General features: G+C 25.0%; 1 protein-coding gene across 1 annotated transcript in view; it reads left to right on the top strand.

Moving 5' to 3' along the window:
• LOC129980747 (uncharacterized) overlaps positions 1-12,161 on the top strand; it is a 198,303-nt gene that overhangs the window by 140,669 nt on the left and 45,473 nt on the right. The window contains exons 72-80 of the mRNA XM_056091129.1: positions 761-952; positions 1,859-1,990; positions 3,482-3,595; positions 4,537-4,779; positions 7,811-8,014; positions 8,321-8,437; positions 9,768-9,806; positions 9,926-10,039; positions 11,281-11,391. Coding sequence (XP_055947104.1) covers positions 761-952; positions 1,859-1,990; positions 3,482-3,595; positions 4,537-4,779; positions 7,811-8,014; positions 8,321-8,437; positions 9,768-9,806; positions 9,926-10,039; positions 11,281-11,391 — 1,266 coding nt within the window. The remainder of the gene's footprint in view (positions 1-760; positions 953-1,858; positions 1,991-3,481; positions 3,596-4,536; positions 4,780-7,810; positions 8,015-8,320; positions 8,438-9,767; positions 9,807-9,925; positions 10,040-11,280; positions 11,392-12,161) is intronic.

Genomic DNA, 12,161 nt, shown 5'->3' with positions numbered 1-12,161 from the left:
TTCTTCTCTAAGCAACTCCAAGAGAGATGTTATCAGAAGTATTTTAGGTAGATTTTTTTTTATATGAAGATTACCTATTTCATAGAGATTGAAGGCAATTGCCCTTTTGTTGGCAATTGCCTTCAAAAGGCTTCTTCCGCTTTCCCCTCCCCCATACTGTCAAAAGTTTTCACCATTTCAGGAAGTTCTGGAGAGCTGGAAATAAACGAATATCATAATTCAAAAACCATTTTAAAGTTAATATTGTAAACAATTGAAATATCCAAATAAGGTTGAAGCGATTTCATATTTGGCAGTATAACCGAAAAGTTGATAGCCGAATAAGATGTTGCATTTTGCCTACTATTTTTGATTGGCTGATTAAGAACTCAGAAAGATGTATGTCCACAGAAAAGGTCTGGTCTTGAATTTAAAAAAAGTTAAATTATACTTAATTTTCTTTAATTAAATGTAACATGAATTATTATGAGTTGTTTTGAAATCAAATTAGAGAAATTGTCCTTGCCCCTTTGTCAGATTTGTCTTAGCTGTCATAAAAATTTTGTTGGCAAATTTATGCCAGCACTTTCTGCTATGTATCTCATGACACTATTTCGGGAAAATTTTGGCTTCGATTTCTTGCACCCATTTTAGTGTGTATAAGAAGTAATGGTAATTTTTAATATATATAAAATAATGGTAATTTAAATATTCTTATCTATAATGAAAATTGCAATTAAAATTCATTATTTCAAAAAATCTGGAAAATTTTATTTTTAAGGTATCGCATCGTAATTTTAATTGGGATCATATTATTGTTGCTGCAATTGAAGAATTCCTTAAAATCAATGAAAACAGATGTGATGGAAATCTAGTTGAAAGTTCAGAATCAAAAAGACATTTTGTTTTGGCTCTGCTTGAAAATAAATTTCAAAAAATGAATCAGTTACATGATGAAGATGAATCTGCAAAGGTATAAACTTTTCTTTATATCATTAATTACAAAAGATTTATTTTATAATATTAATTTATTTAATCTCACAAAATTAATTTCTTAATTAATGCATAAATAAAACGCTTTAGAAAAGTAACTAAAGATTATCGCTGCTATACTAAAGCATTCCAGTGCTATAAAATAACCGAGACAATTTTTCTGTATCATTATTTTCCCAATAATTACATTTTCAGACTTTTTTTTTTCTTTGCTTTGCCGTGAATGCTAGTTGTGATTTCAATCTTTTAGAAATTGGATAAATAATTTCAAATACAAAAAAAAAAAAAAAATTGCATATGAAAATTATGAGATAAATATTTCTTGTTCTAGATTTATTTCAAATTTTTGTATATGAAAAAGAATTTAATTTTCTAATATTTTTGTCTGAATTCTTTTTGTCTGAAATTCTTGTACAAGTTATATACATACACTTCACTTTCCATATCATTTAATTTATTTAGCATTGTATAATTATTTTTGTCAAGTTATTATCTATATAAATATTTCTCTTATGCAGAAAATATATTATTTAGCTAAAAGATTTAGCTGTTGAAGCCTAATCAGAATGTTGATGTTAAAAAGTGGGGTTGGAGAGCATTAGGGAGCAGAAATACAAATGAGTTGATATTAGTTGAAAAATATGTACTAATTATTAAATAAATATATTGTTTAGATTAGATACCAGTTAAAATTATAAATTCGCTTGCCTTTTCCTTTGGGATGAGTCTATTTATCTTATAGTTGAATTTAATTATGTTGAAATCAGCTCATTTCTTTATCAAATTTGCATATAAAATTTTACTAGTATAATTTTTACTTTATAAGATAATTATTTCTTTTCTTTTTCTTTCTTTCTTTTTTTTTCTTCTTTTTTAAACACATCAGCACTCTGAAAATTGTAAATGGATTGATCTATTGCCTACAAAAGAAACGGAAAGTAAATTTCAAGTAGAAGAAGAATTGCTTGAAACAAAGATTATCTTAGAAAATCCTACATCTTATTTTAAGAAAGAAAAAGTACCTATAATTTTCTATATTTTTTTAAACAGATTATTTCAAAATTTTCATTTTACTGATTTAGATTAGAGTTTAGTTAATTGTTTTCACAAATAGTTGACTTCTGAATTGTAACTTGTATTGACTGTTGTCTAATGTGTATTGCTGAGTTATGGTAGTATTCTTATTGTTATGAAACTCAATTTTAGATTTGTATCATATTTTTTGACTTTCTAGTGTAATTTTTGGGAAGAAATAAGCATATTCCTGGTGTAAAAATTAAATAACCAACATTACATATCAGTTTAACATGCTTATTAATTTATTTTCGTAAACAGTACCCTGAGAGATTACTTAGGTCATAGAACAACACAATGATTTAAAAATGAAAATGGCAATAAATGTACATTTAGTTATTGTTGATAAATTATTAACAATATTGAAAAAATGTGTTGTCAAAAGTATTTTGTATTATATATGTAAAAGATGCATCTTTTGAATTAAACATAACTTTTTAATGCTGGTTTTGTTTAGTGTACTTTAATTCAACTAAACAAGTCATTTTTGAAGCTATACTTAATCTATTTTGTAACAGACTACATACTTTTGAACTGTAGCCTGCATGACAAGGATATTATCAAACTGGCATCTTTCCAAACTTCCACATTTGAGCCTGGTAGATTTAATATACACCAGAACCATTTATATTGTGATTCGTGGTGGAATCAGATTTTGAACCTGGAAATCTTTAGCCATTAGCCAACATCCTGCCACAAGGCCAATAATGCCATTTTACCTCTAGGTAGATTGGGGTATCACACAATATGCTAGCATAGCATATCTGTTAAATTTGGTTTTAATATCCTGTGTACAGCATTGATTTCATTATGTACTCTACCTAATGGTGATAATTTGCTGAAATAATATCTTCTTTCATATTTTCTTATGAATTGATATTGCTTTTTTTTCCTGTTAATACTTCAGGGCTTCAAGATGTAATTTATTTCAATCTTTGCCCTAAAGCTTCCTGGTAATTGAGTTATAGTTTATGAGAATGGTGGTGTGAAAATATGTCTAATTTATGGAAATCTTTTGATTATGGAAAAAAGGTGACACTTTCTTAAAGCAATTTGAATTTTTATAAAATTGATTGAAATCTTGTATATATCTTTAATTATTATAGAGAGAATTTACATAATGATAGAATAAACTTTGCTTGTTTATTCTGTGGAATAATTACGATCATAGTTTGCAGTAAAATTGTTTTATTATGAAATTTGAAATCGAAAAAAGAATTCATTTGCAGAAAAAATGTTAAATTAATCAAATAATTAATACTGAAATAATGTTTTGCAATTTGTCAAATATTTTTTTCTTAGTTAGTTAATAGTTCATACTAAAATGCTCTACTTTTTTTTTATCATTTATCTTGTATAAGTAAAACTAATTTTATATGTTAACAGTACATTGTAAATTTTCTTAAATATGTATTTAAAGTTGATTTTTAAATAGATACCTGACGATTTGTTATGGAAGCGTATTTTCCCATTTGCTGTGCTTGTGTGGAAAAGAAATTTAGGAGATTATTTGAAATTTAGTAAAATGTCATCCATGGAAAAATTAGCGGTATGAGTGTTATTCTGAACTTTGGAATATAACCTTAATAATTTGTATTTATTAACTCTTATAACATGTCACTCTAATAAAAATATCAATATTGTACAAAATGGAGATTTTTAGTTCTCATTTATATATTATGTAATCTGCACATTTAAAATAATCAAGGAAAAGTAATTAGACAGTCTCCTAGCTAACCACTAATTTTGCTAATTTTTGTTTCATATGATAGCTTATGACCTCTAGACCCTTTCATTGTTTGGCTACACACTTTCATTTTTGAGAAAGATCGGAAAAATTTATTATAAATTTTCTATAGAGAAAAGAGAACCACAATAAAACTTTACAATCACAACCACTTTCCTGATTTGAAAAATTTTTATTTCACATGAAAGCCCATAACACTTAGATGAATCATTAATAGTTGTCCATTTACAAGAAAGATTGTAAACCCCCATATGCATGGAATCGATTTCAAAATATTTTGCTCCTTAGTAATGCTTATGATCTTTAGACACATTATCATAATTGTCTATACCCTACTTTATCATTTTGAGAAATATTGTAAAAATTGCCGCCTTCGCCGTCCAGCTGGTTCTCAAAGATTAAAACTCGTTAAAATCTTTAATTGCATATTTTATGTTAAATATAATTTTAGTATAAATTATTATTATTTAGTATAAATTATATTTAATATGAATTATTATTATCACATTGTTTCATGTTACATTTTTGAATTCCCCTTTTTTGCTTTTGGTCAATTACATCCCTAGTTTGGAAACCCTATAATTATTTTCCAAGCTCTGTATTTCTGGTTAGCATTTTTTCCTGACTTTCAAAATGTGTAATTGCACTTTTCAACAATGTTTTTTCAGTTTAGATTTTGTCTACTTTACATTTTTTTTTCTAATTGGCTTTATTTAAATTGCTTGAAAATAATTGCTTTTTAGGGAACTACATATTCGAAAACTGATGAACTCAAATTATTAAAAGAGAAATTGCATCAAGAACAACAAAGGATTAAAAAATTCACAAATGATATTTCTCTGAAATCTAAGAAGTTGATTGAAGAGCGATTCGATTTAAAAGACAGTAATTCAATCTCTGAATATGATTCAGAGAAAAAAACAAGTGTTTCTGCAATTTCACATAATTTTTCAACTACAAAGCAGATTGATAGCTATGAGCCTCAAGTTAGTATCATTAGATCAGATTTTTAAACTATTGTACTTTGTTATAAAAATTAAATTAAAATGCTTTAAATTTTTATTTTTTTATTTTGTTAAAGATTTTTTTTAAAACAATTAATATGAAATGGTATTATAAATTAGTAAGCTGTAAAAGTTCCGTATTTTATATCTGAAAGTTGTAAAATTTCTCCGAATTTTAATGGGGTTTCTTGATTAAAATTCTGTTTTTAATTAAAGATAAATATTAAATGCTCTCTTATAAGATTTATTTTAATAAAAAGCATATGAAAATGAAATGATAAGCAAATGCATATGGAAAAATACTTATCTTTGATTTATCTATATCTATATTATATACTTATCTATGACTAAATTTGTAACATATCAAGTTTTCTAGATTTAAATTATCAAGTGGATGTTTTATGATTGCATATTCCTTTTTAGATTTTACTATGAAATTTTTTATTAAAATGAAAATATTGACAAATATATCTTTATCTGTACATAGTAGCATGTCTGTTGAAAAAAAAAATGATCAGAAAATTTTTCAAGACAAATTTGGATTTAGAGTAGTTTAACATCTAATTACTTCTTTGGTAATAAGTACTAGCAGAAGAAGTTTTTCATTATTTTAACTTGATTCTTATTTAAAAATTAGGTAATATTTTAGCTTAAATGTTTTTTAATGTTGGATTTTATAAAATAAAATTTTAAAAAACTTTAGAGAATATTATTGCATAAAACCATTTTTATGCTGCTTTCAATTTAAAAAAAATAAATGAATAAGTTACATCAATTTTATTTCCTTACAAATTTTTATCCTCTGATTTTAATAAATTTTTAAAAAAAAAATATTTTTAAGTATGTTTTATAAAAATCATTTTTAACAACAAAATTCTTTTAAATAACTATCACTCAGAATAGTTGTTAAAACTTATATATTTTCGTAAATATCCTAAAATACAATTTCTGTACTAGATATGTTTTGTAATTTAGTTGTTATCTTTAAGAACTTCTATTTTTTACTGGAGCAAAAAGTTTAAGAGAATAACATTTAAATTAGAAAATAGGTAAATATCTGGAAACATTTTAAATATACCATTAGTATTCGTTTTTATTATTATTAGGGATTCACTTCAATATTGGTAAAGCACTATTTTTGGTTAAAATTACATGTAGCTCTTTCTGCATAGTTCTTTAGCTGAGATTTTTTTAAAACCTCAGATTGAGTGTATTAATTTAGAGTTTGCTATATCATTAATCTGAAATTTAAACAAATTAAAAAATAAGTACTGAATTGCAAAATATGTTAACAGGTTCCATGCATGTTAATATGAAAATTAAAAAATAGTAAATATAATCATTCACCCTTTTGAATTTATTACTTAGTTTATATAATAATAAAGGTAGAGTACTTACGAATTCCATTTAAAATGTAATAAAATAAAATAAGAAAATAACAATTATTTGTAGTTATCAAATATCAATGTTTTTCATATAATCTTTCAAGTAATTAAAATTTCCACATTCCTTCCGCCATCATGTATATTTCTTTACTTAGTTTATTTAGAACTTGTGGTCTATCTTGTAGATCAAAAGTATAGACGCGTGAACAGAAATACAAATTTGTTTCGATTATTTTCATTAGAAACATGAATGCATGATATTTCTTAAATAATTTCTCATTTTTGAAGGAAACAAATATGGGTGAATAATTGATTCAGAATTTATTTTATTGATTTGTACAATTTTCACGTTATTAACTTTTGTATTATATTGTGACATTTTTAAAAATATCGCCATTAAAAACAAGGAATAAAAATGATAGTTTTGTCTTCTGTGTAGATTAATAATAAAAAGTTTTTGAAAAATTCTAGAAGTCCCAATAGTGTAATAGTGTCAGTGAGTTTTTCTTGCATTTATTTATTTATGCATGTACAAAGTTTCATGCTTCTATCTAAAAGATTTGCAAATACTTATTTTTAAATTTATTTTTAATTTTATAAATAAACATTATTTCAGAAATGCAAATTTGTTCAGTGGAGAAAAATTGTCACATGCAAATATTTATCTAGTATCACATCATCCAATCATCATTAAATTTTCTAATCATGCATGCTGTTATTTTCTTTGGATGATCAACATTTGCAGATTTGATTCAATATAGAAGGGAAAATAAGCCTGAGAAATTAAATATTTAATGCACTTCTGAGAAATAGTTCAATTTGCTGTAAGAAAATTAAATTTTTTGCTTGCATTTGAGGGCATGATATTAAATTTTCCTTTAAAAAGTTGTATTTTAATAACGAGGAATGTTCAGTTGTTTGGAGTACTGATAATTTATGCTGTATGTAATTGAATTGTTTCACTAAAATACAAATATTCTTAAAAGAATGCAGCCTTACAAAGGCATCAAGGATATTCGAGCAGTTTTGTAAAAATTTAATTTTGAACTAACCTTTGTATTAATGTTTTATTTGACTGTTTTTTTAAAACATATTAAGAATGAATAAATGTATTAATATTTTCTGATTCAACCCTTTCATCGACCTATTATGATATATGTGCCTAAAATGTAGTAAAAAAGATTTGTTCAAACACATCTGGAGAATGAAAAATGTTTTAAGGCAATAGTTCTGTTTTAATATCTCTGCTAATTTTGTAGGTAGAAGCATAAAATTTTATGCATACATAGTTGAATGTGAAGAAACATTTTAGTAATTGACACTTTTACACTACGAGTGTTGTATAAAAATGTTATTTCTTAAATTTTTATTATCAACATTTACAAGTGGCAAATTGTATTCAGACGATTACTTACTTTATTCAATAAAACTTATTAATTCAAAGTATATGTCTTGATGCAATATTTAACTTCTTGTACTATGAATTAATTGGCAAAACAGCTTAGCACATCATTATAAAAGAAAGGATTAAGGAAATAAAATGTATGTTTATTTTTTCCACTTTTTTTCAACTCCCTCTATGTTTATTTTTACCTTTTTAATATTTGGCCATTTGGTTTTCAATATAGTACTTTTCTGTAACTGCATCTTGGAAAGAAGTTTTCTTTGCTGCAGTGGAGCGCAACCGAAAGATTTTATACAAGCTTGTGGAATTTAAGAAATTTGACGAAGCGAATGAACATGAAGTAGCTGAAAAAAGGTTTCAACAAAATGAAAATGAGTCTTTAAAGACACACAACTTTGGTCAGGAGGAATTGAAAGATTTATTTACAGTAAGCTTTCAGTTTTAATTTTTTTATTCATCCAATTTATTTAATTTAAAATTTTTTAATATTAAACTGCTCTAATTAATTCAAGGCTACTTCAAGAGGACACAAAATGTTGTATGCAAAAAGAGTGTCTAATAGTTAAGGTACTTTTAACTGTTGAGCTATAACAGTTAAAAGTAACTTATTATTGCTTGAAATTTAGAAAATTAATTTTGTTTATTTATGTGAATTAAAAAAAAAGATATTTATCTATAATTATTTACTGTGCATCGACAGTGAAAATTTTCAAATCTGCCTTTTTTTTTTCAGGTACAAAATGTTCTTAATTTGCCCATCACCCTTAGAGAACTCTTTGATACAACAACTGTTCTTCAGCAGAAAAAACTTGTATTATTTAGTCAATCATTTGATGAAGATTTCAACAAAGTAAATAATCTTTTATCAACCTTTTTCTCTTTGTCAATAAACAGGCTCTTTCCCAAATACAAAATGAGCCCTAGACAATATGACAAATGTTAATGAATAATAGATTTAAAAAAAAACAACTAAAAATTATATATTATAGAAATTATTAAGATTTTAATGTAGACAGATATGTGTTCTGGTAAAGTACCCTTTTTAAAGTTGTTTCAGAAAGATACTGTTATGAGCATTGTAAAACTATGATTTGTCATTCATATGTAAGAAAATTGGGAGTTATATTGTTACAGTTGTCGCCTTTTTATAATATTTGTCAGCTTGAAATCAAAAATATGTCTGTTTTATTAGAAATGGTAAATTTTTGTCTTTGTATTTCAAATTTCTTGTCATATCTATTTGTTTAAAAATGCCCACTTTTATTTTGAGATTTACTCCTCTTAAATTTTAAAATTATCAAGTGCATGAATACGAAAATCTTATTTTTAATTATCGCTGTTATATTTATAGATCATTCTTCAATTTTAGAAAAGTAAGACATTTTATTAAATGCTGGGATAAAGTTTTTACTTAATTCTTATGTTAATGATTAGGCACATATATGTGCTAATGTTTAGCAGTATACAAAATGTTCATACTTTAATTTATTCTCTATCATCTCTTAATGTTTGTCATGCCAATTCTCAATTGTGTCCAGTGGAGGATTATTGTTATCTAAAATAAGATAAAGTCTTTCATGTAATACTGCAATAATTGAATATTTTTATGTACGAGGATTATCAAACACTTATATTAATTTCAATGTAAAAACTAAATAAAATTTAGAAATCATAACTTTGAAGTTCTTAAGTGGAATGTTCTTAAGTCTTTTTCATTTAAATGCAGTTATTTCTTTTTATGATGTCTGTGAGCATTAAAAGTTTTTTCCAGATTTGAACTTCATTTACTATATTTTTCTAGTCTTCAGATGAATATGGTTTAAATTGTTTTGTTATAATGTTAATCCTGTCAACAACTATTATGATTTATCTTTGCACTATTAATAGACATGCAAACGATTATATAAAAAAATTATGAAAAACCAAAAATGGGAAATTTTAAAATTATAGATTTCGAGAAAATATATAAAAATTGAAAAATTGTTTTTCTTCTCTTTTATATAATTTTAATTAAAATTTAATGTTAGTTAAATTTTAATGAATTTATTTCTGTAGAAAATTGTAGACTTCAAGTTTGTTATTTTTAGTGTCACTAGGATTTTGTATACTTTTTATTCATTGTTTTTCTCTATTTATTTATATTTTAATATATTGTGATGAAGCAATTTTTATATTTACAGATCTCTGAAGCTAAACAAAAGCTGACAGGAACTTTCAAGGTTTGTTATTAAATTTGACTGCTATTTTGAAATTCTTTGTTGAAAAATGTATTTATATTTATGAACCTACTATTTATGTTAAAATCAAATCAATGCAATGTTCATATTTTTCTTTTTAGGCATTTGATGTTATTGATAATTTTAAGCATATTTTTGCAAGAGGATTGCTTATGAGAAAGAAGGAAATTGCCATGCTTGAAAGGGAATTGCAAAAGCTTGACAATAATGAAAAAGTAATGTATTAAAATTTCATCATTGAGCTTTACAAACCATTTGCTCATTAGAATTTCTTCCCACCATCATCTCTCCAATTAATGTACTTTAACTTAAAAATGAGTATAATATGCAAAAATATAAGTAGAAAAATTTTGCTTATTATCTGTATAGTTTTCACAAAGAATCAGAAAGTGCAGTTATATTGCTGTAAAAAAGATAATTTACAATTAGAAGATAAATTATATGTACAATTGTTTTTAAAAGCACTATAATTTCATGGAGCTTTCCATTGAAAATGCTCATTTACTTATTAAATAAAGGTGCCAAGCTATTGAAATTGCACAGCATTAGTTTTTATGACACTATATTGCTTAAAAATACTTTGTGATCATTAAGTTATGCATATGAGTTCTCATTGAAAATAAACTTTGCCAGTGTTCCCAGTGAACCAGATAATCATTAGAAGTGGCTTGTCAATGTATGTTTCATACTTTTTAATTTCTTATTTATTGTTTTAAATTTTGTTTTGTGTATTATTGATACTTGTTTGGAAGCTATTTTAGAAAGTATCTATGAATTATTCTTATTACCTGATTATCTGTTATAGATTGGTGGATTTTTTCATCTTTTAGAAATTGTAAAATGTCATGTCTCCTGATTTTATTCAGCACTGTAGGCTTTGTACTAGTTGAGAAAAGAAATGTTTCAGCCTTTGAGAATAACATTTTTCCCTTTTCTCCTATTTTTCTCATTCTCTCTCCTTTTGAGCTATTTCTCCTTTTTTTTTTTAAGTCAAGAATTTTAAATTTTTTAAATAGAATTTTAGATATTACTTTTAAGAATTTTAAATATTTTAAATAGATTTTTAGATATTACTCTTAATTGTTTGTTTTATTAGGTTGGCAGTTCCAAAATACTAATTTCAAAGTCATTATGGATGAAGACCTAATTTTAATTTTTGTTTAGTATTTCATCTCTAAATATTTTATAGAAATTCTGGTTTCTATTAACTATAAGTCCATTTTTTAGAAAGATTAATTTTTATAAGTTGATTAGTATAAGTAAAAATTATGATAACTTTAAAAATTGCATTTTGAAATATGTATCTCTTTCTGCAATTTAAATATTTTAAATTTCCATTCTAAAATTTTCGATAGGCTCTGTTTATTGTATATATTGTGCCTTGACACTCACTAAATAAAGTTATTGATGTACAGATCATTTTTTAAAATTATTATTGTTTCTGTGTTTCTTTTAGGCAACATCAATTCTGGCAATTTTATGCAATTATTATAATATGGCATCAAAAATCAGAGAAAAAGAGAATAAAATTATATTACATGAATTGGAGCTTTTAAATGACTTCAAGGTTAGAATTTTCTTTTATTTCTTATTATCTCTTTCAATTATTGTAGTATAGTTTACAAATTCAAACAAAAACATTTCGTGGAAATCATTATTGTTTGATATTCAAAATTATTTATTACTTATTTTTGTTTAAGTTATCCTATGAACTTTAATTAAAACATTTTTAACAACATTTTGTTAACATGCCTTCTTTAATTCAACATTCTTAATTTTATGTTGTCACATTAAAAAATAAATAAATTAGCCAGACTGTTGAGTGTACATATTCTTTAAAGCTACTTTAAGCAAAAAAAAAGAAAAAAAAAACTGTATTTACATTGTGGAGCTTCTGTTTATGAATTGATGAATCAAAAGTATTAAAATTTCTAATGGAAGTTTACTGTATGATTTGCATTTAATGTATAGTAATACCTCCATTTCTTAGTGAAAAAATATTTGATACTCAGATAAGAATTTATGCATCATCCTAATCAATTTCAGATGTCCTGTTCTTAAAACCTTTTCGTATATTTGTGAAGCAAAATGTCTATATAATAAATTTCTTAAATTGATATGAGAGCTAAATGAAAATCAGCATTTCATTCTTTTCTCTTCAGCTGAATATTGACAGATGATTTGTGTTTCTACTGAACTACTCAACCCTTATTTTTTTACTGTTTTAATTTAGGGTATTTTAGGGCAAACTTCATAATTTTTAATCTGAGTCAGATGATGAGAATGATGCCTGAACTGGCAGCCCCCCCCCCTCCTCCTTCCAGATTAGCCTACCAT

The sequence above is a fragment of the Argiope bruennichi genome, chromosome 8 (genome assembly GCF_947563725.1).
Source record: "Argiope bruennichi chromosome 8, qqArgBrue1.1, whole genome shotgun sequence".
NCBI lineage: Eukaryota > Metazoa > Arthropoda > Arachnida > Araneae > Araneidae > Argiope > Argiope bruennichi.
This window is presented reverse-complemented; position numbering and strand designations above follow the sequence as displayed.